Consider the following 26,355-nt stretch of genomic DNA (forward strand, 5'->3'; position numbering starts at 1 on the left):
CATCTTTTCCCAGAACTTAACAAGGCTTTCCCCTCTGAGAAAATAATCTATTTTTTTCTTTTACATGTGTCATAAGCACTTGAAAGATAACACCTGCAGCTAATTTATAAGTTAACTATTTCTATTATACCATAAATAGTAAATACAATTGTTTTATAACTTGGGCTTACTACAGCATGTTTAACATAGAACATGTAGGAGGGATAAATTCACAATAGAAAAACAAAACAAACAAATAACTTCCCTAGTTTGTATTCTGACTTCTGAGCTTATGTTAAAAATAAAGCAAAACAACAAACAAGCTTTCCCCCTAAAACCATCAATTTGAAAGACTCAGCAATCATATCCAATGATGAGGATTATTATTAACTACAGATTCATTTGTAAATGGATATGAATGTCAAATGCTATGGGTAAGATGCAGTGTTAGGAGACTGTAATGAAGATCAGCCAAGATATCTGACTTCCTATCCTTGGTAAGTGGCAAATGGTGCATGACAAGCTTTGAGTAATACTAAATAGTGTTAACTATACAGCTCAATGATATCTCCAAGTATTTTTAATTCAAACACTACATACAGAGAATATAGGCAAATCTGTTTATTTTTTTAAATGAGCTGAATTATTACCTACTACGGAGCCTCAGATTTTTGGAGAAAAATTAAAAGAGAAAGCCCACTGAAAACTTTAAGTAGAGACAAATATAGCCAAACTCCTCTGAAGCAGAGGGACTAGGTACAGATTTAAGCGGCAGCTTTTCAAACAGAAGAACCCAGGATCTTTTCTGCTCATTTAGCATCAAGTCAGTATGCAGTTAAAAGATTACTGTCTTGCTTTTCTTCTCTATCAGTTAGTTCTAGAGGAAATCTGTGTAGTATTGGTAGTCATTAAGACTTTAAAATATGAAGATAAAGAAGATTCACTATATGCCAAGTATAGTGTCATTAGTGCATTATGTGTTTTTAAAAACTTCCCATCTTTACAGCTAGCTTAAGAGGTGGAAACACAATGACCATTTTATAAATGAGGAAACTCAGAAGTGTTAAGTGACTTTTCCAAAGTTACAGAAAAGATAAGTAGAACCTAGCACAAGTAAGGTGAGTATTGTTCTTATGCAACTGTAAAATTCTAATTTTTAGCCGGGCGGTGGTGGCGCACGCCTTTAATCCCAGCACTCGGGAGGCAGAGCCAGGCGGATCTCTGTGAGTTCGAGGCCAGCCTGGTCTCCAAAGCGAGTTCCAGGAAAGGCGCAAAGCTACACAGAGAAACCCTGTCTCGAAAAACCAAAAAAAAAAAAAAAAAAAAAATTCTAATTTTTTTAATCCATCAATCAGTTGAGATAACCATTTGTCTTAAGTTTTTACTTTTTATTATCATTTCAGGGTGATATTTCTGTATTATAATACAATTTTACCAAAAATTATGAGAATATAATAGACAACATAGGATAATTTAAAGGCTAATAAATTCATTTAGGAAAAAATTAGTAAGAAGAATTTTTTCTAAAGCTTTTTCCTCCAACTTTGAAAAAAAATAAATGAACATAACTGATGACTTAATTTTAGTTAATAAAATCATTCATCATTGAAAGAATGATCAAATAAGACAAAGCAATACAAGGAGCAAAAGAAACTCTCTATAAGTTAGTACCCAATAAAAGTGAAAACAGTGTATCTGGAGTCAACAGTATATTTTGAAAGCAATTATTTTTATCATATTTAGATGTATTATTTTCCAAAAATATTTTAGCACAGCACAAAGGGCTCCATAAATTTCGGATACTTTTTTCTTTTTTTAAATCGTTTTGTTGGTGCTGTAGATCAAAGCCATGGATTTTGGTACGCTAGGGAAATACTCAACCACCAAGTTACAACCTCAACCAAAATGTCTGTTATTTTTATTTTCATAAGCAAACAACATGGAAGTAAATAATACTGCCTATATTCTGTTACTTTCAATGATAATACAGGTAAAGATGTGGTTATCTCTAAGCAGTAATAACAAACAATGAGCTAGCAAAAACAATGTATCTAGACAATTACATGAGCACAAAGCTACAGGTCTTTGGTGAGAGAAGAATGAAGAATGGCAGAATGCTGTAAATTCAACTGAAAATGGTTTTTGTTTTGCTACTGGAACCTGCTAATGTACTTCTCAGTACTCGCCACACCCCAAGGTTATTTTGTCTCCAACACTATCCTTACTGTCACTGAGTAACTGGGTTTAGAATGCTGTAATGTGCCTTTCAGAAAGTAGTCTGCTAAAGTGAAAGAAAAGTAATGCAGCCTTGCATAGTCAGAATGATTTGTCAAGTTTTCATATGGACAAATGTCCCCCAGCATTTCTTAAACAGTAAAATAAGATGAATGTAAGCTCTACTCCTGCTTGTAAATAAATTTTCCTATTATAGTTTAAAGATTACCTGACTAGGGAAACAGTTCCTAAAAGTCACAAGGTCAAATTACAATTCTAACACTAGAGGGAAAACCCATGTATCAACAGTGAGCACTTCATCAGGGAAACACACATCTACTGGAGGGAAGAAAAGCAGAAGGGAAGGCATTCAAAGGATGGTAGAGTAACAAGAGAGCTAAGGGTAGTTTCAAAAGCACAGAGAAGAAACCGTTAGAAGAACAGAAACGAGACTGGATGAGATAGCTTCTAGCATAAATTTGTGGAGTTATTGTCTCTTTTGTTTTTCTTAACACCAAGATTATTGTTAATCCAAACAGAACTAGAATAGTTAAAAGACATGCTAAGAAGTTAAGAAAATAAGCAGAATGTTTCCTATATTAATACTGAGTTTTCTCAACTTATGTGAAAAACAAAACTCTGCTTGCTTTGTTTCAAATATGTGTGTGTGTATAAGCAATCAATCAATATATATATATTTCTTTCATGTGTATGAAAGAAAAAGATAAAAATAATGGTGGAAAGGTATTGTAAAAAATATCACATGGATTGCAAACAATATTAAGTACTTCAGGTAAATGGGAGACAGAATTGTCATCCACATCAAACCAGAGATACTGTTTTTGAAAAATTTTGTTTTATATATATATACATATATATATGTATATATATGTGGTGGATTTTTATTGCCCTACTATATTTTAAAATAATTATTTTCTAGTAACATTTATCTGTAAAATATCACCAGAAACACTTGAATTTTCATTTCTTCAATTATTCTGTGCATGACAAAGGTGCTGTCTTTATTGAATTCACGCCATTGTTCATTAGACTGCATGAATATTCTAGCAGTTACCGTGAAGTTCCAGAACCAGGGCCCCAGGGTTCCTGAGAGAAGCTGGCATAATATAATTATGATCTGGGACTCTGTAACATCGAATCTATGCATAAGGAAACAAACATTTCAAAATAACTTTACTCAGATATTTTTCTAATGAGCCCTATTAAAACAGGCAGTAAAAACTAGACTTCAAAGGAAGCATTACCTTTATAAAGACACCCAGAACAAATGACACAATTCATGTGTTATTCTGCTATCCTTGTGCATACACAAATATTTCTTATTCAAATCACATTAGTAGTTAAAAAGTTGAAATGTAACATACTAAAATGACTTTTAAGTAGGCATTTAGAAATATTAGTACTAAAAATTTAGTCAATTACCAATGAGTGGCAAATGTTACTTGCTAAGTAATTTCATTAAATCACAGGTCCCTCCAGTAATAGAAACCATGCAGAGCTTCTTATAGTTTCATTTTTATTCTGAGTTGAGAGAGATACCTAACAAATGCATTTGATTTGAATCTACTACATTATTTAATGAGATATAAAATAATTTAAATAACATTTTGTGATATGAAAGTGACTCATCTTTCCCCAGAATCACTTATTATCCCCAGCATTGGGGATCAAACCAAAGACGCTGTGCATGTTAAGGAGTCTACCATGGAGCTACTAATGCATCTTTGGTCCCTTTGCCTAGAATTTATTTCTTTTAGAGCTAGAGTCTACATAGCTTAGGCAAGCCTAGAAATTTCTATGTAACCCAGGCTGGCTTTGCTCCACCTACTTCTGCTTACCCAGTACTGTAATTCTAGGCTTGTGGTACCATGAAAAACATTAAAAACAAAAACAAAAACAAAAACAAAACAACAACAACAAAAAAAAAACCAGGGTTCCTAGCCCAGCTGGCCTCAAAATCTCCACTTGAGGAAGACCTTAAATTTCTGTTCTTCTTACTCCCACGTCTAGAATGCTCAGATTATAACCACGTCCTGTCAGGTCTGTTCATGAGGTTGGAGACAGAATCCAAGTTTTTGTGCATGCTAGGCAAGCACTATACCATCTGAATTACATCCCACCACACTGGCACCCAATGCAAGATCACCCAATGCAAGATCAGAAGATAATCTTTCTTTCTTTCTAGTGGCCCCAATGAATATTTTGAAAAATCATAATCTTATAATAATTTTCTTACCTCTTCTATTTAAAAAAAATAGGTAGGTACAAGTGGAAATGAGAAGAAAGAAAATAATATAATGAAGACAGTCTTCTCTTTTACTATGGATGGACAAAAAAATCAAATAGGCAAGGTGGATGTGAGAAATACTTGGCAGGTATAGACAGAAGTCCCAGGAGTTCAAGGCCTGCTTTATCCAGTTTGAGGTTACTCTGTCTCAAAAACCAAACCAAATTGGCCATTTTGTTCTATTGCCTGATAACCTCTAAATCTTCCTTTTCCTTCCTTTTCTCCCAAATTCCACACTAACATCCTAATTCTCAACTACAATAAATTAGCTATTTCTAAAGTAACATCCAGTTCAATTATAAAAGAAGTTTTGAAATATAACTAATCAAAGAAAAGAGTTATATAGACTACCCTTTAAATAAAAACTAAAATTAATTTAAGAACCGAGAATGCTGATGATAGAAATATGTTTTTAATTTTACTTGATAATCAAAGAACCCTAACTTTAATTTTATTTTTACACTAATATAAATATTTGTCTTAGAATAATATCTATAACACTAGGGTCCAAATGAATGAGGCTGGCATGGTGGTGCATGCCTATAATTCCAGCACTTGTAGGCTGAGGCAGAACTATGAGTTGAAGAACAGCCTAAGTCTAAGGTGAGATTCTGTCACAAGCAAATCATCACCAATGCACAGCTACAAAGGCACGAAAAGGAAGATCTCTCACATCAGTGACATATGACAAAACCTTAAGCACATACACAGAGATTATTAACAGGTATTCAGTTGACAGCTTCCTGATTCTTCAACAGAAAATGGATTAGACATTAACATTAAGAGAGTAGATATAGGACTAGAGAGGTGGCTCAGTGGTTAAGTGCATTGGCTGGTCTTACAATAGACCTAGATTTGGTTTCCAGTACCCACAAGGCAGCTCACAACTCTCTATAACTCCAGTGCCAGGGGATCTGACACCCTCTTCTGGCCTCTGCGGGCACTGCATGAAAGTGGTGTACAAACACACATATAGGCACTTGCATATACATACAATTATAAAAATTTAAAAAGATTTATTTTTATTTTTAAATTTTTTTTTAGTAGTGCTGAATATCAAACCTAGGGTCATGCACACATCTGGTAAGCATACTATCATTTAGCCACATTCCCAGTGTCAACAACAGTCTTTTATTATGTCTTTAATAAATTATTTTTAGAAATTATTACTTGAATAAGAAAATAAACTAGACTTTTCAGACTACAAGTAGAATATATTTAACTATGGGGGTAAAAGGTGTACATTTACTTAATAGAAATAAATTTTTATGGTATCATTTGTTGTAAAAACAAATATAAAATCTTAATAGTACAGACTGAAAAATGCAATAAAGATATTGCAGAAGCCAATATTCCACCTAATTATAAGTACACTAGAAATAATGTCATAAAATTAGTACACTCTTAGACTTTGTAAGTAATTAGAAGCTCAGAAATCACCTAATGTTAAACTCACATTAGGGCTGATGATGTAGCTCAGGATAAGAGTACTTACCTCGCATGAAAAAGCTCTGGGTTCAATCCCTAGCACCCAACAAAACAAGCAAGCAAACACACACACACACACACACACACACACACACACACACACACACACACACACACACAAAACCCCAAACAAACAAACAAAAAACCCTCAGGAGCACTTGAGTCAAAATATGCTGGCCTGTGTTGGTTAGTTTTATGTCAACTTGACACAAGTTAGATTCATCTGAGAAGAGGGAAGGAACCTCAACTGAGAAAATGCCTCTATCAGAATGGTCAGTAAATGCCTCTATCAGAATGGTCAGTAAACAAGTCTGTGCAGCATTTTCTTGATTAAGGACTGATGCAGGAGGGCCCAGCCTATAGGGGACAGGACTACCCCTGGTGAGGTAGTCCTGAACTGTATAGGAAAGCAGGCTGAACAAGCCACGGAGAGCAAGTCAACAAGTGGCACTCTCCTATTGCCTCTGCTTCAGTTCCTGCCTCCAGGTTCCTGCCTGACCTTGCCTTCATGATGGACTGAGTCATAAGATGAAATAAGCCCTTTCCTCCACAAGTTGCTTTTAGTTATGGCCTTTATCACAGCAATAGAAAGAAAACTAAGAGATGGCCTGAGTTTAAATTATAACCTCGCCTCTTTTGTTTATTTGTTTCTCTGTCCCCAAACAATAATTCAGCAAATGTTCTGCCAAGTATGGCGCTGCACTCCTGTAATTCTAGCACTTGAGAGGCTGAGGCAAAAGGATGGCCATGAGTTTGAGGCCTGCCTGTTCACAGTGAGTTCTAGGACAGCCTGGGCTAGAGTGATACCCTATTTCAAACAAACAAACAAAAAAACCAACGAGTTCTGCCTTTAGAGTATGGGGGATTTTTTAAGGCCAATGTTTTGCATAAACATAGTTTCTATTAAAAGATTAAGGTAGCTCAAATGATTTATAAGCATATTTCACTAAAAATGATTTTTCTGGGCATGACAGCACACATCTTTAATCCTAGTACTCAGGAAGAGGAACAGGTGGATCTCTGTGATTTTGAGTCTAGCCTGGTCTACATAGTGACTTCCAGGCTAGCCAGTGTAGCCAGGGCCATATGGGAAGAGCCTATCTCAATAAATACATCAATTTAATTCTATACACACATCTGTAGGGTATCAATCTAAAAACACCTAGATATAGAGGGTTTAAGAATTAGGAGCAGAAATAAGAACTTTCATGTAATCTAAACCATAACCATTTAAAAATGATTACAAATGAGCTTCAATTCACAATACTTCTCTTTTAAAATACAATAGCTGTGACAAATGGGAAAGGAATACAATATATTTCACAGCACACAATGCTTCTTTGTCTCAGGATACAGAAAGAATTCTATTCATTTCCAGTACTTCTGTAGCATCTGGTACCACCTAACCCCATGTCATTTGCAGGGACTTAGTATTTCTGTTCTTCTATGTCAACTCAACACATTTCTTCTCTCACCAGCCTAGCTTTCCTATTGAGTTCTCTGACTTCATCTTTTTTCCCAATCCTTCACATCAAGGGCAATAAAAATGTAAAGGGCTAAGCTAAGCTTGAATGAGTGTGAGTGAATAGTACCAGCTCAGTCTAAGAGGACTGTGAGACAAGGGTCTGTCTAGATGTTAGAGTCACTACCATTTTCTGTGGAAGGCAGATTTTAGCTGTGACCATGGCAAAGTATTGAAAGATGTAGCTCATAAATTTCAGAAATATGTGTCCAAAGCATGTTTTTTCCTCACAGTGCTAGATTATAAATGGAAAGTATTTAGTCACAGATGAATTAAAATCCTTTAAAAATGACGTCTTATATTCAGAGGCCAGAAGAAGGTGTCAGATCCCATAGAGATAAAATAACAGGTGGTTGGTTGCAGGCTGCCAGGCAGGAGTACTGGGAACCCAAACCTGGTCCTCTGAAAGAGCAGTGCACACTTGTAACCATTAAGCCATCTCCCTACCCCTAATGAACTAAAATTTTTTGCTTATATTTTTTCAAGACACTATGAACTTAAAACTGGAACTAAAAACATTAACATGAAAGAGACTAAGAAGAACAAAAATATCTTTTTATGTTTTGCTTAATTTTTAAAGACAGATTCCCTGTATGTAACCCAGGCTGGCTCTGAGCTTCCAATCTTCTTCCCTCAGCTACCCAAGTCCTGGCATGCACCATCATGTCCATCTCCCCAAACTTATTTGGCAAATATTTTATTTTACAAGGTCACTGAAAGCATAAACATCTAAATGTATTACATGGAAAAGAGAAATGTTCAGGCTCCCTTTCACCCATGTATACATGACACTGAAACAACTCAAAAGTATTCAAAAATAATATTTCTCATGTTCACACTACTTTCATTTTCCCCAAGAAAAAGTAAAAAGAAGCTATATCTAAAAATTTTACTTAAACCACAGCTGAGAACTAACCTTGCCCTTTGTTAAGCAAAAAGAAATTATCTTTCATGTGTACAAAATTGACTGAATTTAATCTAACCTACACTTATTATATATGGTCATGAGAGAAACATGTGAATGCTAACAGTACTTTGGGGGGGCTTTATGTATTCTATATCCTCTAATGTACTGGTTTTTTGATGAGTAGCTCCTTATATGTAAAGTATTAATGGCATTTTTCCATGAATGCTAAAGCTCATTTTTACTTTATAAAGGAAATTCAGTATTACTTCAATGTCGTTGTATAATTTCCCTTATGACATTTATTTAATGTAGGCATTATATCTACATTTGCCCCAATAGTACCAGATATTTACTAAATTAATTTTGGGCAGTATTAGGGAATTGAACTCAAGACTTCAGGTATTCTAGGCAAACTTTCTACTACTCAGCGAGCGATATGTCTATCCTAGAATACTTACAGTCTTGTATCTCGAGCTATCTTGCTCTACAAATCATTCTTATTTTCTCTACTTCTCAGTAATTCCAATCTATTTTCTAGTGATTCTTCTGCATGCTTAATTTGGTGTGTATGTGTCCTTTGTCCTCTCTACTTTCTATTAGCCATGCATTTCATAAATAACCTGGAGAGTGTAACTAGAAGTTAACTTGCTTATCCCACTACAATCTACCCCTATTCCACCACTACACAGAAACTACTATGGATAGCTCATATGGATAGCTGATATTGCCACACTCAGTATTTACTTTTCTGTCCTCATTTTGAGCCTGGCAGCACTGAGCATCATTCTTTCTTGAAATTCATCTGTCTCCCGACTGTTCATTCCAACAAGAACCCTCCCACTTTGACTACTTATTTTCATAGCCTTCTTTCAAAGCCCTCTCCCTAACTTTTCTGTCATTCTTATCCTATTCAGATGTACAGCATCCCTCACATGCATTTCCTGGGTAGAATTTGTATGTGTCTCTCTCCACTTTCCATACACCCTCCAAAACAAAACTGTGGGAAAGTCATTGTAGTATCTGCCTTTTTATTCATTCCCTGTACCTAGTGACAGACTATATCCTACATTGTCTATCTCTGAAGTCTTTCTCCAACCTACCCCTTTCCCTACAAGAACATTGCTGCCAGGTGGTGATGGCACATGCCGTTCTAGGCCAGCCTGGTCTACACAGTGAGTTCCAGGACAGCCAGGGCTACACAGAGAAACCCTGTTTAAAAAAAAAAAAAAAAGAATATTGCCATTGTGTTAATGTTGGCTTTAGAGCACCTCATATTAATGATGCTGATCTTACTAGGGGTCTCTTAGGATCTTTTTGCTTTTGTCACAGTTGACCTTAGTTTACTCTCCATCACACTGCCAGACTGACCTTTCTAAAGGTACTTTTGTCATTTCCCAGCTTTAGGTTTTGCAAAAGTTCCCTGCAGATACAGATAAAAGTCACATTTCTTGGTAAAGCAGAAAACAATTTCTGAATCTTTGCCAGTCTTATCTCTGCTACTCCCTTACAGTCACCTTATGATCCAACCACATGGGACTGCATAAGAGTTTCCCAAATGCGTACTTTATCACAAGAAATTCTAAGACTGCAAGATATAAAGCCATGATAGCAAACTCTTCCTAAGACTACTGTCTATGTGTTTTTTTTTAACCACTTTCATAATTCTCTCTCTCTCATTCTCTCTGTTTAGTTCCCACACTATAGGACTAGTGTTGCATTACTTGAAAGGGAAAGAGAAAACTGAAAGGGACTGGTTGGTAAATAAGGTTAAAGTTAAATCCAACTAAGATCCAGCACACAAATTACTCCTCCCCCTAAATCCAAAGACCACCAAAATCCTGAAACAATTAGCAATGAAAACATTAATGATATGAAAGATAACACCAGTATCACTAAAACTTACAATTGAATTAAGAAAAAAAATCAAATGATCTTGGAATTTTTAAAAACATTTTGTGGTCTTACCTAAAGCAGTAAGACTATGAAATATTATAAGACAAAGACTCTGAAAACAAAGCAACTGTACACATTCAACTACTGCTTTCTTTAAATTAGAATTCGTCAACATTTTCTAAGCACAGATCATTTCATAAGTAATTGATAAATGCATATAAAGATTTTCACATTGACATCCATGCCATCTTCAGATAGACCTTGAACATAGTCTCTAAATCTGTTTCAAAATTACTCAAAGAAATTTCTTCTAAAAAATTAGCACCAAAATTATTAGTAACCATTTATTTTATTATGTTCTACTTAAAAGTTGTATAAGAATTTACTCTTATTGTGAGTTTGTGCCTTAATCTGTTTAGTCATTTTTAATGGTCCCAATGGCCCCTAAGTTCTATTTTTAAAATTTAGCAAAAGTTGCATGAACTGAGTTTGTGGTGAGCAACTGAAATTGTAAGTAGTCTAGCCTTTTTGATGTCTTTTAAAACTAATCCTACTGGGGATTTAAATAAGTAAGCAAGTAAATAAATAAATAAATAAATAAATAAATAAATAAATAAATAAGTAAATAAATAAAACCATTACGGATTCAGGGACTAGGTTAAAATGTTTTGTAGTCATTAGACTACTTTTATTTTGTATTCATGAATACAGCTTTTTCTCAAAAATTTTTTATTTATCCAAACCAAAAAGAAATAATAAACAGGATTTATAATTAATCAATTAAAAACCAGATGGTGGGGGCTGGAGAGATAGCTCAGTGGTTAAAAGCACTGACTAGTCTTCCAGAGGACTGGGGATGGATTCCTAGCATCCACAAGGTGTCTCACAACCATCTGTAACTACAGTTCCAAGGGATCTGAATGCATGTGGCACACAGATATATATGCAGGCAAAACATCCACACAGATCAAATAAAATAAATAAATCTAACAACAACAAAACACAAAAACCTAGATGGTGAATGCCATCCTTAACCATATCCCAAGACTAGTTTACTCATTAATCATTATGAAAAAGTACTGATCAAAGGTGGGCACTCTTCATTCAGGTCACATGACATTCATCTATTCCATTTTTAAATTCTCAGACATTTTGTTAGCAGCAAAATAATAAAATAAAATAAAATAAAAACCTAAATAATGTGCTATCAAATACATTATTTTTGTACATTTGTAAATAAAAACAGTATAAAATACTGAAACCTAATTAAACTATGACATTTAAAAAAAAAAAGACCTGTTGTTTGCTCTCAAAAACTCATCCTTTTCTTCAAAAACTTTTTATTTTTAGTCATGTGACGATGTGTGGATATTTCCCGGAAGAGGGTGTCAGATCTGATGGAGCTGGAGTCAAGGTGGTTTGGCCACCTAACACGGAAGGCAGGAACTGAACACAGGTCATCTAGAAGAGCAGTGCATGCTTTAACCACTGCGTCAGCTCTCCAGTTCTGAAACTCTCTTGAAAACAATTTTTGTATGTCAAAATAAAACATGGAATTCAGCGGAAAAAACAGAAGGATAAAAAAGTGAATTGGGAAAGAGCCGTGATATTGAGTGCAGAGCTACCGTTTTTCATTCTACTAAAAAAGGCTAATTGGATGATTCTGGCACTTCTTTCCCAAAGGAATACACACAGACATACAACAAAGAGAAAACGGTTTTAAATAGCTGACTTGATCAATTCTTGATACTTAATATCTATAAGCAACATTCTCCATATTTGAAAGCAAGGACAAAATTACTATTAAGTATTACTTACATTCCAAATCTCAATGTTCCAGAAACGTAAGTTTGCCAGTGTGCACAATAGAACATGAATGTCCCAGCAAAACAGCAAAAAAACATCCAGTCAGGATTTGTCCCAAGTTGCACTGCAATACAAGTTCCAAGAACCACAAAAACTGCAGAAGAAAAATGAAAACTGAATGGCATCAATAACATCAACTGAGCTGAAAATCATCTTTGGTGAAATAATCTACTTTCATTTACATCTTTTACACCAAAATTTCAATGTCTTTCTTTTTTCTTTTTTAACTAAATCACTCAGCTGAAGTAAAGTTCTCAAAGAAACTAGAATACTTCAGCATGTTTTCAAGAATTTCCCGTGTTTAGTTACAGGAGTATTAAATGAGTAGTAAAACATTTCAGGGTGCTGGGCGTGCTACCAAGCACAATCCTATCTCAGCACTAGGGAAGCTAAGGCAGGAGGATAGAGTTCAAAGCTGGCCTCAGCGACAATGGAATATCCTGTCTCAAAACAATAAAAATCAGGAACTGGAGAGATTGCTCAGTGGTCAAGAGCACACACTGCTCTTGCAGAGGACCTGAATTTGTTTATAATGCTCATTTTGGGTGATTCACAACCTAGCTGGAGGGGTCTGACACCCTCTTCTGGCCTCTGAAGGGAGCTGTGGTGAGTCTCTCACATACATACACATTCCAATTTTAAAAACAACACAAACAAACCCCACAAAAAAAGCATAAACTCTTTAAGCACAGAGTCAAAAACAAACAAACAAAACCAACCAACCAATCCAGAGAGCTTCAACAACCATCAGAGGGATTAGAAAACTGTCTTTTCTTATTTGGCAGCTATCATTATGTGTCACGTTTTGGAAAAAGATTTTCTGTATGTCTGAAACTCAAACTACAATGTAAAATGACATTTCAAATTACAAAAATAAAACTTATGGCATTCCATAGTTTCTTCATTAAATTCTAATAGTCTTTCAAGTTACCCAAGCAGTTTTCATTCAGTGGAAAGTTTGAGTTTTCCTTAATCTGACTTATTTAGCTGCTCTTCTTCCTTAAAAAGTGGGCTACCGGCCGGGCGGTGGTGGCGCACGCCTTTAATCCCAGCACTCGGGAGGCAGAGCCAGGCGGATCTCTGTGAGTTCGAGGCCAGCCTGGACTACCAAGTGAGTTCCAGGAAAGGCGCAAAGCTACACAGAGAAACCCTGTCTCGAAAAAACAAAAAAAAAAAAAAAAAAAAAAAAAAAAAAAAGTGGGCTACCATCAGGACACACAGAAGTAATGATTTTGATACACAAATCTGGACTCAATGTAAGACTATCAAGACTTAAAAAAATAATGAGGGAAATATCCCTGTTAGGAAGACTAGCTAGAAATTAGTATCACTTTTCTGTTTGTGATTTTGAGATAGGATCTTGTTATGTAGTCCAGGCTGGCCTAAAGCTTGCTCCATAGTTCATGCTGACCTTATACTTACACTCTTCCTGCTCTTCCTCTCAGGTGATGGGACTGTTAGGTGTATACCACAATGCCCACCTCAATTTCATTTCCAAATTTTTTCTCCTAAAAATGCACTCAAGTATTATTTAAAAAACTTACAACATACTATAAGTAGACTACAGACATATCACCTATACTTCAACTATGCTATCCCAACCCACTGCCAGCACTTTTCCTTCTAGCCTTTTAAAAAAAATTGTATAACAGTGTGATTTGATATGTGTACACACTGTGAAAGGGTTACTAAAATTAAGAAAATGAATCTAGTCATTACCTTTGTGGTGGAAACACCTAAAATCTACTAGTAAATTATCAATATACAACACAATATTATTAACTGTAATAATCATGCTATATATTATATTTCTAGAATTGATCACACCAGTCTTTTGATTCCGGCTCTTTAATATACTCTTAACTATCGGCACTTAGGATTCATTTAATTACAAGGCCATAGACTACCAGTCACCCACTATTGTACTTTTATCCAAAACTGTGAGATATGTGAAAATGATAATTATACTCTAATATTTTAAAAAGAAAAGGTCCTCAGCTGGAGATGGTGGTAGAGGGCCTGCCTAGCCTAGCATATGTAATGCCCTAGGTTTGAACCCCAAGCACTAGGGAAAAAACAAAAACAAAAAACAAAAAACCCAGCCAAAATCAATACTTAAGAGTTAAAAATAAAAACAAGTTAAGTTTAGGTTCTAAATCTTCCAATAACACCAACAATGAACAAGCATTAAACAGAACCCCAAGTCTCAAAAAAACCCACTAAAACTTAATATAAAATCATCTGTTTGGGAACTAACTAAATTTATTCAAACACTTATCACATTGTTTCTATCAGTTAATAATTCTCAGCATTAAAAAGCAACAATACCTGTTGATAGCGAGTCACAGCCATGATCAAAAAGTTCTCCCAAAGGAGAGCTACTATTGGTTCTTCTTGCCTGTTTCCCATCTATAGCATCCAAAGACTGGTAGATGAAAAGGCCACATGCACAAGCAATGTATGCCCAGAGAGGTGCCTATGAAATCAATAGAAACAGAAAAGCAACAACACTCAGATACTTCATTACCTAGGCTTGGTTAAAATGTTTCTTTAACAGCAGATACTTAATCTTCATTTCAATCACATTTACTGAGTGAGTGTGTATGTGACATGTGGAGGTCAGAGGTTCTTTCCTTCCACCATGGGAGTCCAGGAATTGAACTCAGGTCTTCAGGCTGAGGCAACTGCTTTTACCCATTAAGCCCATCTTACCAGCCCAATTTCTCTTCATTTTCTAGAGAAGTACTCCTGGTTGAAAGCTGTGGGAGATGACACAAGCACTAAATAATAAAGAACTTATTGAAGCTTGAAGTAACTGGGATTGTTAGAATTAAATTCCCTGTTTTTAAGAGTGCTCAAGAAGGTCTCCGTTAACTACAATACATCTCCCGTGTCTCTGGGTCCTGTAACCAAGGGATTCAATTAGCCAAAGTTCTAAAACATAAAAATCTGTATCTATATCCATTTGTCATATTTTCTTAAGTAATATCACACATAGGTAGTCTAGAGATTGTTTACAGAATATGGAAGTGTGTGTGTAGATTATATGTGCACTCTACACAATGTTAGTTAGGGAAGGTACTTAAGCATCTGAACAAGTCACAACACCACAAAAGAACTAGCATGATATCCCCTCACTTCATCAAAGAAATACTAGGTTCAACAGTACTGAACACATTTCTCACTTCTCACTGCAGGACTTCTTGCTCCCAATGTGGTGAATGCATACTGAAAATGTTTGAGAATGGTCAACAATACAAATATTTTTCACATTTTCTTTATCAAGTAGCTTTTTTTAACATGCTTTTATAAAGGTTCTATGGCAAAGACGCTCTGGTTTACAGAGGCCTTGAATATTATTTTTCATATATTTATAGTCATATTTTTAAAGAATACTTTTTTTTTAAGAAAATGATAGTGATTTAAATGCTGTACATTTTCCGGTGTCTAGGCCATGAAAAAAATTATTATTATTATTCATCACAGTATTTTCATAGATAGTAGTTGTCAAGTTACACTGTATTAATACTCAAGAGCTGTAAAATATTCAGTATATTCTATACTGGAAAGGGTTTTTTTCTGCTAAAGATCTGTTTACAACTTAGTTATTAAACAATAATGATCTTCTTTTAAACTTTTCCTTGGTGCTCCATACTTTCAGAACACTGAGGCTATTAAAAGGACCAAACAGTACATACCTCTCTGAAACCAGAGGTATAAACTCTAAAGGCAATATATGGTTATGTAAACACATTGAAACGGCCATGGAACTCTTGGTGACTATTTGGACTCAGGTCTATTGTTCCTTCTTCCTGTAAGACTCAGCATTCTCTAAGTCCTATTGTCCCAACATAGTAGCCATTAGCCATGTGTAAATATTTTGGTTTAAATTAATTATAATTAGGTAAAAAAAATTCAGCTCTTTAGTTATACTTTCAAATTCTCAATAATCAGGTGGCTTACTACCATCCTAGCCACACAAAGAACACTGCCACCACCACAGAAATGCTACTGAATAGCTCTGCTTTGGAGAACTAAAAACAGAGGGACTGTTTGCGGCCTACATAGGATTTTAATGAGCTAGAGTGTTACTATGAAAACAGAGATGACTTCAACCATTACTATGAACACAATGTCAGGAAACAGCAATATAACAATTAAATCAAACAAAGGACAGATTAGTTTTCCTGGTTTTATCTTTTACTTTCTTTCTGTAAATATGTGAAAATATCTAATATTTAACTACTTTTTTCTCATTTCCATTATTTTACAGCTCTCGTATTTTTATTTTTAAAGAAAGCCTCCTATTCCAGGTGTGGTCACAAGTAAGCTGAAAGCCAGGTGAAGAAAGGAACACATGTATCAGTCAAGTATCATTAACTGAGATATGGAGGTTAGGAAGGCGATTTGCAAAATGGGGTAGAAATGCAAGGACAGTAAGGAAAGGGAGGTGTGAGAGTTAATCATCACTGTCAAATGACTGGATTTAGAATCATCCTGGAGCACATCCTTGGGTGTATCTATGAGACTGTTTACAAAATGGTTAATTGAGAAGGGCAGACCAGATCCACCCCGGATATGGGTGGCAGTACCCCATGCACTGGGACCCCAGACTAAGAAGGAAATGAAGGAAGGTAGCTGGGCAACAAACAGCATTCATGTCTCTCTGCTTCCTGGCTGTGGATACAATGTGACCAGCTGCTTCATGCACCTGCCCCACCGCCATCGGCGCCACATCAGACTTCTTCCTCAGACTATGTGCCAAAGCAAGTCCTTCGGTTGCCTTTGCCAGGCACTTTGTCACAGCACTGAGAAAAGTAACCGATACAGCAAAGAGTAAGAGTTTCACTTTTCTTTTACATCTTTTTTCTTTGGATTTCTTTATATACTACTTTCTCTTCTCTTTTGAATAGCAATAGAAATTAACTGTGCAGAGATATTGTGAATGTGGTATTTTAGTTTTCTTTTCATTTTTCTATGCTAAAAAGTGGACAAGTTATTTTAATGAGTTATATCAAAAGCACAAAACAGCAACAAAAACGAATGAGTAAAAGAAAAACCTCATGGTTATATGACAAAAAAAAAGTCTTTAAATTCAACAAAAGTCTTGTTATTGTAACTGAAGAATGTTCTCACTCCACAGCCCAGGATGGACTGGAAATGGAGACCCACCCTGCCTTAACTTCTCAAAGGCTGGAATTACAAGCACCACCATACTCTACAAATCAGAAATCTGGTTATTATTTATTCCTCCTCCTCTTCCTGCTCTTATAGCAATGCTGGCAACTCAATAAAACTCACTAGTAACAGGACAGCTCAAATTTAATTTTCATGTGACTAAAACAGGTAATACTAACTTCCTTTATCTGTCTTGCACGGCAAGAGTAACGTAAGCATACTATATACATAAAGCTGTAAAAATAACCCAGCATTGGCTTCTGGTACTAAAACCAAAGCATGAGCTGGGCATGGTGGCACGCACCTGCAATCCCGGCACTTGCGAGGCATGGGCAAGAGGACTGAGAGTGCTCAAGGCCAACCTGGTCTACACAGTGGGGTGAAACAAAGTGAGGTGCTAGCTCAAAAAACAAAAAACACTTTTAAAAACACAATGTTGGACCCCCTGGAGCTGGAGTTTCAGGTGGTTATATGCTACCAGATTTGGGTGCTAATAGCCTAATTATGAAAGAGTAATGTGTCTTAACCACTGAGCAACCTCTCTAGCCCAAAAATGCAAAACTAAAAACCAGCAGTAAAACACAAGCCTAGTAGGTATGGTAGTACATGCTTGTAATCATAGTTATAAAGAGTCTGTCTCAAAAAACAAACAAACAACAACAAAACCTAAACCCAACAACGAAAGAAACAAAATCTAAGCTACTAAACTGATAAAATTTAAATATTTTCGTAACAAACAGGTCAAGGTGATATTTTGGTATTCCATTTATAAAAGAGGTCGCCATTTCTACCTGGAGAATTTGAAAAAGATTAACTTATTTTCTTTGCCCATCTACCAGGAGTTTCCTTTTCCTAACAAAAACAAATCCTGCTAAAGCCATTCAAATGAACTTCATTTCTACTAGAAGATTGATATCTACATATATGCAGAGGGTCTGGAGGGAAGAAAAGGAAGAAATAATGTAATTTTGTTATAATCTAAAAAAAAATAAAAGAATTATTAAAAAAAAAGCTTTTAAAAATCCTGAGCATAAAAATGAATAGAACATTCCTAACACATGTACACAAAACTTCACCATCACTACTGGTGAAAGACCCAAAAGAATCAAATACAACAAAATGAAACTTTTCTGGGTGCTCAATTTACAGAACCTTTGATTTTAAAATATGAAGAAAACACAAAAATCTCAATAGGGACTTGGACGTTTAGTGTACATATTATGTATCATAGAAGAAATCAGAAATGGGAAGGGGTTATAAGAAAGAAAGTTATATACTTAATCTCTTTGGCCAAACAAAACAATACTCAGTTTTTATCCCCTGAGCACTGTATGCTGGACATACTGAATGCATTAATTCTCACAATGCTACAAATCAGATTCAGACAGATAAAGTGTTAGAGACTTTTTGTATCTAACTGACAATCTCAGAGATGATAGACCTATCACAGAATAGCCATGACCTATTTTAATATTTTAGCTAAGTCTAATAAGTATTTCTAGTATTTCTACCATGCAGCTTTGAAGGACATTACCCCTCCATGCAAAACACAGGAGTGCTGTAGTCATTTTCCACCTCAAGTCTTCCTCACAATAATTCTGAAAACTTCCCTGTGATCAGAGGATTTCCTATTCTAGCTCAAGTAAATCCAAATCACTTAAGAAAACTGTGAAAGAAAAGTATTACAGGCAACCATGGTTACCTGGCACATTCTGTGGTGTTCAACAAACGATGAGTGCTGGAGTCACTCTTGAACCTTCTCTTACTCCCTGATCCTCTTTCTAGATCTGGTTTAGGATTATTAGAACCCTTCCATGGCAATCAACAACCTACTTGCTGTTTCTTTTAAGGATTCACAAGCTAGACCAAAAACCTTTGGAATTAGAAGTCCAGGCACCTCATATGAAACAGTTCAAAAGACATGTGATGTCATTATACAATTGCATTGGTTTTTGCCAGTTATTTGAGAAAATGAATCAGGTATGGTAGTGTGTGCTTATAATCTCAGCACAGAATAGGAAGTTATGGAGTCTGAACCCAGCCTGAGTTTTAGATCAAAATTCTGTCTTTAAAAAAAGGAGAAACTAGAAATATATTCACACACTCTGTATGAACCATGTTTGCATAATAAAAGACGAGTTAAAAGAAAAAAGAGACATATGTGGAACACATGGCCAGGTCAGGCTTGCTTTAAACCTGCTATGAAGTGACACTTGCTTCCAACTCATGATCTTTCTGTCTCAGCCTCCTTAGTGGGTCACAGGTATCTGATACAACACCTGGCTGTGAAAAACACTTTTGCATAGACTTTTGTCATGCCATCTCAAATACCCTTTTCTTCAAGTTTCTGATAAGCAACAGTAGTATACAAAGTAGGAAGGACTTACTCAATTCATTAAAGTGTAATAGGATAAATATAGTTAACAAATAGCTATGAGAATATTTTGCCTTTATATAAAATGATCTAAGAATTCCAATTACAATGTTTCTGGACTATAACAAATGTTACTGTTGTTAAGGCATTACTCTTACCTGCTCTGTAGCTGTAGGGCAGTAGAAGACTAACAAAATAGTTGTACAGATATTTATCGATAGTCCAATGATGGTGATGAGATTTGGGGCAATCCATGAGGGTACTCTTCTAACTAGCCATTCCCAGTATCCTTGCATTAAAGGCTCAAGCAGGGACCGTCCAGCACTCTGATACCTGTGTTCTTCTAGTCGTTTTAATTGGTGTCTTGACAGTGGTGGTGTTGGTAACTGAAACAATTTATTTAATATACACCCTGTAGTACTCATATGCCCAAAGCCCACAGGGGACTCTGGGTGAGATTCTCCACATCGTTTCCTTGTTGACCGATGCCCACTCATGGATCTTGGTTTTCTTTTACTTGGAGACAATGATTTATCTTGTTTGGTAGTCTTCTGTGGCTATTTACCTGAGGGGCAGAGGAAGATACATTTGTCAGTTGCTACCTATATATATTACCAGTAAATTAAAAAAAAAAAAAAGTCAGCCTAACACAGCTAACAGCAAACAGGAAGCCCACCTAGGGACCTAATTTATTTCTAGATCTTACTAATAAGTATATAAACTTGCTTAAGTGAAACTGTGGGACTTTAGTAGTCATACACTTCCATACCTTACAGTTTTTCTGATTCTGCAGCTCACAGTCCATCTTAGACTGCTTCAGTTAACGATGGGATCAGATGTTAGAAACAGTCTAATCACTTTATACACAGAGCTACATACACATACACCTGTGTGTATGGAAAACGAGGTGCTAAACTAGCAAATTAGTATGAATATTAGATGAATAACTTAGCTGAAATGATTTTTCACGTGTGTGTTGTGATGCTGAGGATTAGACAGGGCCTTGCACATGCTAAGCAAGCACTCTACCACTGAGTTACAACATGATCCTCTTAAACTACATTTTTTATTTAAGGATAAATATTTATTAAGCATCTATACCCAAACTAAGAATCCTGTATAAATTAGTTAATTCCATCCTCATAAGAAATCTAGGAGGGTGGGAATGTGTGTGCTAATTATCCTAATTTTTACGGGAAAAAGAAACTAAAATACAGAGCCTAGTTAACATGTTCACACAGCTGTTAAATGATGGTCAAACAAACACGGGGTTTCCATTAAAGCTAAGTCAGAAGATAAAACTTTTCCTGGTGCAAAGGGATATGGAATGTTTATAGGTGATACTGTAAACAGAAACAAAAGTTTCAAGAACAGCACTATACACATGTATCAGCAGGGTGCTCTGAGGAAGTGAAATAGCAAGAAAACAAAGGTAAGTGGACTAAGTGACAGCCTCAAGGAACTTCGAGTACTTAGTCCCTGGAGTGCTGCACTTGAATTAGAAAAGACTAGAGATAACATAATTATTATAATTAAGCATATAAGAAAATAATTATAGGAATCGTTTCAAGATTAATAGGATAGTTATATATTAATCATAATGGACAAAACAGAAAGAACAATTAAAAATTAGCAAATGATCTCAATGGTTTTAAGTGATGAGGACTTAAAGTAGGGAGATAAAAATGTTGTACAAATGACAGTCAAATCTACTAGTAATTTCTATTTAGAAGGAACAATCAACAGAAAGTTCTTAAGGATTCAGTATAAGAGGTAGAAGAGAAGAAAAAAGTCAGCAGCTAGAGATTCCTGTCACTGATGTCTAAAGGGGTAGCTGGGAAGTTTCTAACTTGTCATCTCTTGAGACAAGGAGTGAAAGGGGAACTGGGGACATGGGTAGTAAAGGAATACTTACACCCTTCCTTTCAAAGTCCTAGGTATTACACCCAGAGCCTTCTACTTGACAAACAACCCTTCCACTGCAACGGTATACTCCCATCTGTTTTTTAATGGTATCACATTATGTGGGTGCAACAGTGGCATGAATGTTGTAGAAGCAACCAACCACTCTCTGATTGGATTTAGGATCTGCTCCATGAAATGGAGCTTAATGCCTGGCACTGCTAGGGTGGCCAAGAACCTGAGACTAGAGAGGCTATGGGCACGAGGAAAAACAAAGTACTATTTTCTGCTAAAGGAACATATCCATAAAATGATTCCTAATGACAGTGCCTTGTTCAGCCATCATCAGAGAAGCTTCTTGCAGTAGATGGGAGCTAACACAGAAACTGACAATTGGACAATGTGCAGAGAATCAGAGACTTTGAAGCGATCAGTCCTAAATGGGATGCCTTCATCAAACCCTTCCCCTTAGCTCAGAGATTTATGTGGATGAGGAAGCAGAAAATTTTAAGAGTCAGAGGATTTCCTTGGGTGACTCCAAGGAAAACAATGTCCTCCAGGTACAACAGAAATGATGCACATATGAATTCACAGTGACTGTGGCAGTACATGCAGTGCCTGCACAGGTTCAAGCCAGATGGGGAAGTAGACATGGAGTCCCATGCCTAACCAAGAAGCTATCTGTAAAAGAAAAATTAGTTTTCTCCAATGGGGTTTCACTGGGTATATTAATCAAACTTCAGAGTAGGCCCAGGAATAATTGGCCAACACAAAATGGATGGTATTTTTGTAGACTTTTTAATCTCATTTTGCTTGGTTTAGGCATTTTTTTTTGTCGTATTGGCCTATTTATATATTTTGGATTCTGTGTTTTTGTGGGTTTTACTTATGTATTTAGTGTGAGTTTCTTGAGTTTGTGGGTTTTACTTATGTATTTAGTGTGAGTTTCTTGAGTTTTTGTTTGTTTTTTAAAGAGAGAAAGAAAGGACTTGGGTGAGTGGGGAGGATCTGGGAGGAGTCAGGGAGGGGAGAGGAAAAGTGTGATCAATATATATTGTATGAAAATAGTTTTTTTCAATAAAAAGATAGTATTTTGTTATGTTTAACTAGGTTAGTTGGCCTTGAATATACACATATTTTCTTGCCTCAGCCTCCAAAGTAGCTGGGACCACAGGTGTATGTCATTATGCCTAGTTGACAAACAAAGCTTTTTGTATGAGATGTTTTCAGTGAAATCAAGACTGTAGTTCAGGTGAGAGATGTAATTTCACTTAAAGCCAAAGTCTGAAAACTAGAAAACAGAAAGTTCTTGAAGGGATTAAATATGGAGAAAAAAGGAAAAAAGGTAAGAATCTTGTGAGGAACCCATCATTACTGAATAGGAGTAGAACACAAGAAGATTAACAACAAAACAAAGTAAGGATAATCTTGATGGAAGGAAAACAGCGGCAGCAAAAAACCAACCGGAACTACCAAGAGGTATACTGTGATCTTCTGGTTTAAAACTATCCAAGAAGCAATATAAAGTTCCCAGAAACAGAGCACTATGGGAATTTATAATGTGATCTATGGTCTCAGGTATCTCAACAGTGGAACTAGTCAGTTGCCCTCCCCATCCCCCTTCCTTTGGCAGGATCCACTTTATTCTGTCCTGGCTGAGAGCAGTAGGGGCTGCCTTATAATGGGTTAGAGAAGAGACTGAGGGGGAAAGGTGGAAAAAGTTGAAAGTGGATAGTAGCATAGACTGGAAGGACACCCTTGCCCTGGATACAATGTTACTGTCACATACAGACCAGTGCCTCTTCTCTTTCTCCCTCTCTCTCACTATATATATATATATATATCTCAAATCCCAAAACTTTAATGTTACTTATGTGTCTAAAACCTCTGCCAATCATTAATCATGTATCTTCCATTTTTGACTCAGAAAAAAGAGTTAAGCAAATTTCAAAAAAAAAAATCTCCTCCAAAGAATAAACAGATTCAATTTAAGCAACTGAGGTGGTGTATAACAGCAATGTTTAAATAATGTTAAAACAAAACTATGTTATCACTTTAGATTGAAAGACAGATTAACAATCATCAAAACACCTAGCTTTAGAGTAGTTAAATTTATTTCTTTATTATCTCCTTCCTTCCTTCAAATTTTGAGATGGGTTAGCACTCTGTATGTTCAGGCTGGCCTAGAATTTGCTAGGTAGTCCAAGCTGACCTGGAATTTTCAATCTTCCAGTCTCAGCCTCCTGAGTGTTAATATTATAGGCATCTGTCATCATGTTTGGCTATAGTAGCCAATTTTTTTATAGTTAAACTGGATGATACTTTTTTATATTTGGCAATCTACAATCAGCTCTTATGGAATTCCACTTGAAAGAGAAATAAAAGTTTAGTTGGGTCCATTTTTACTTCATTGGCTCAGAGTGTTTCATTCTCATTTGTCATTTGTTTATTGTCTTTTAAAGGCAGTACACAGAGGCTACTAGACTATTTTAGCACTGAATAGCTAGCTACAAGCAACTGATCCTAATGGTTTTAAATTTAAGCATTTGGCAGGACTAGCTGACAAACTGATAGGACTAGCAGACAAACTGATACTTTTCTTCTGAATTTTCCCCTCATGACCTAATTTCTTTTAACCTTTTATTGTTGATTTAAAAAAATACATTTTTGACAAATTGTTTCTAATTTAGCCATTATGTAAGCCATACATTTGAAAAAGACAATGAGGTTTTGAACATTTCAATTTGGCAACATTGTCTCTGTAAAGTTACTAGTAACAGCACTCTAAACGTGAATTCAGGCACAAGCAGCCCCTGGGATACAGATGGCTACTTTACTTTCAACTCATGCCAACAGCCAGAGAGGTTGCTGACACTGCTCCAGGTCACCTCCACCTTTCCTTCCGCAATCCCAAGGGCTATTACCAATTGGAAAATAACAAAGCATGAGTTTCTCAATTAAAAGCTAACGCAGGCCAAAGGATCGGATAGCAGCAAAAGTAAGTTTAGGAGAGGAAGATCAAAGAGCATGATAATGGAAATTGGGAAGACATTACAAATATTAACAAAAGGTATCTGAACTGCTTGAAATTTTTGTGTACAGTCAAGCTTATGTCCAAAAAGGTATGCAGAAAGTATCTTTTCTTACTACATAAGAAACTAAAATCATAACAACAACAAAACTCCAGCAAAGTAAAAGTTACTGTTGGTTAGCCTACAAGCATACCAGTCAAAGTAGTGTTTACTAGAGAAAAGTTCTCAGTTCCAAACATGTCTACTATGTGAGTATAGTGAACAAGACACACATGGTCTAAGCTCCCACACCCAGCCGATACTAAAACCTGGTAACCAAGCAGTAACACTACAGAAAATAAAGGGCTGAGGCAGAAAAGAGCTGGACGTACACATTTTAAATAGTGATGGAAGTCAGCAAAGAAGGAGCTATTATACCCAGCTCCGAAGAAAAGAAGGACTAGGTATTTTAAGAGCAGGATAAAGAATAGTCCAAGAAATGGAGAACGGGGCAGTAAAGTGTACTTGTTCAGGTACCTGAGAGATCACAAAGGCAGAACTAAAGTATAAATCAGACAGGAAAATGAAGTCTGAAACATCAATGACTATAGAGATTCATAAGCTATGGTTAAGAATTAAGATTTGATGGAAAACTATCAATGAACAACAAAACTTCCAATTTCAGAGTACAGCCTGTTAACTGAGAACAGATTTTCATAATTATGAAAGCAATTTTAAACTATAAAAAAAATGGCTGCCTGTGGAAACTCAGTTTATAACATTAACAGCTACCGCAACCTTTCCACTTGTACTCAGTAAACACCCTCCCTCCTGTTACAATCTGGCTCTAGTGCCCTGCTTTCATGTAGCCCTTATCTTTCTTTGAAAATTTTTTGTTTGTAGAGCTTTATTTTGTCTTTATCCCCCACAATGCTCTCCAAGTCCCATGACCACAGAATCATTTCTGTCTTAACATGCTTTTCCCCCACAATCTTGTACTGTAGTTGACATTAAAAAGAAAACCAATACTTACTGAATATCATTTTGCTAGTAATTAATGAGCAGTTGGTTGTTCTACACCTAGAAGGATATGCCATTCTACATTCTCAAGAAGTGCAAAGGCTAGGTGAGTGGATCTTGTCCTCAACTAAGTTGTATCATGTGCCAGGCAATAAACTTTTTGGAAGCATAAAGGGGACATGATCTGACAAAGCCATTTATCTTGTGTAGGCATGGCTATATATGTTCAACAAAGAAATGATACTTAGTGAATACATTTACTAAAATCAACTACTTTTTAAGTTTTCAAGTCTCTCACGTAAAACGTATGTAACAGCATCCCACCCATCTTATCCCTGTCATGGAGGGGGGTATCTGATAAATACCACATTTAAAACAACAAAAGCAGAAACAGAAAACTCAACTGCTGAGCAGACCAAAAGGTAAACTTACACAATATCCAACTTGTGTGAAATTCTAGAACTTCTCTTCCTCCCCCCATGTTTAAGGGTGCCAAGTTCTTATCTGCACTGATTCAGCAGTATGTTTACAAGCTTTTCAGGGGGATCCAGTAGTAGACAGCTTGCCCACCTCTGACACTACTAAAGAAAAATACTAATAGTGAGACTATTAGGGAGGGGACCCTAGAACAAAGGACAAAGGAAAGAGGAAGAAAAACGGGAGTAAGAAAAGAAAATTAATAGGCTCACAAGA

General features: G+C 35.9%; 1 protein-coding gene across 6 annotated transcripts in view; it reads right to left on the bottom strand.

The window, feature by feature from the left end:
- Cept1 (choline/ethanolamine phosphotransferase 1) overlaps positions 1 to 26,355 on the bottom strand; it is a 42,252-nt gene that overhangs the window by 14,332 nt on the left and 1,565 nt on the right. For 3 of the 6 annotated variants that reach the window (XM_052730521.1, XM_052730523.1, XM_052730524.1), the window contains exons 2-5: positions 26,095 to 26,243; positions 19,888 to 20,294; positions 14,506 to 14,653; positions 12,130 to 12,271 (exon numbers count right to left, since the gene is read on the bottom strand). In XM_052730521.1, the coding sequence (XP_052586481.1) occupies positions 12,130 to 12,271; positions 14,506 to 14,653; positions 19,888 to 20,226 (629 nt within the window). In that variant the 5' untranslated portion in view covers positions 20,227 to 20,294; positions 26,095 to 26,243. The remainder of the gene's footprint in view (positions 1 to 12,129; positions 12,272 to 14,505; positions 14,654 to 19,887; positions 20,295 to 26,094; positions 26,244 to 26,355) is intronic. The other 3 variants (XM_052730522.1, XM_052730525.1, XM_052730526.1) reach the window with 2 other exon arrangements.

Source organism: Peromyscus californicus, unplaced genomic scaffold (assembly GCF_007827085.1).
Source record: "Peromyscus californicus insignis strain IS unplaced genomic scaffold, ASM782708v3 Scaffold_9__1_contigs__length_137607984, whole genome shotgun sequence".
NCBI classification, from domain to species: domain Eukaryota; kingdom Metazoa; phylum Chordata; class Mammalia; order Rodentia; family Cricetidae; genus Peromyscus; species Peromyscus californicus.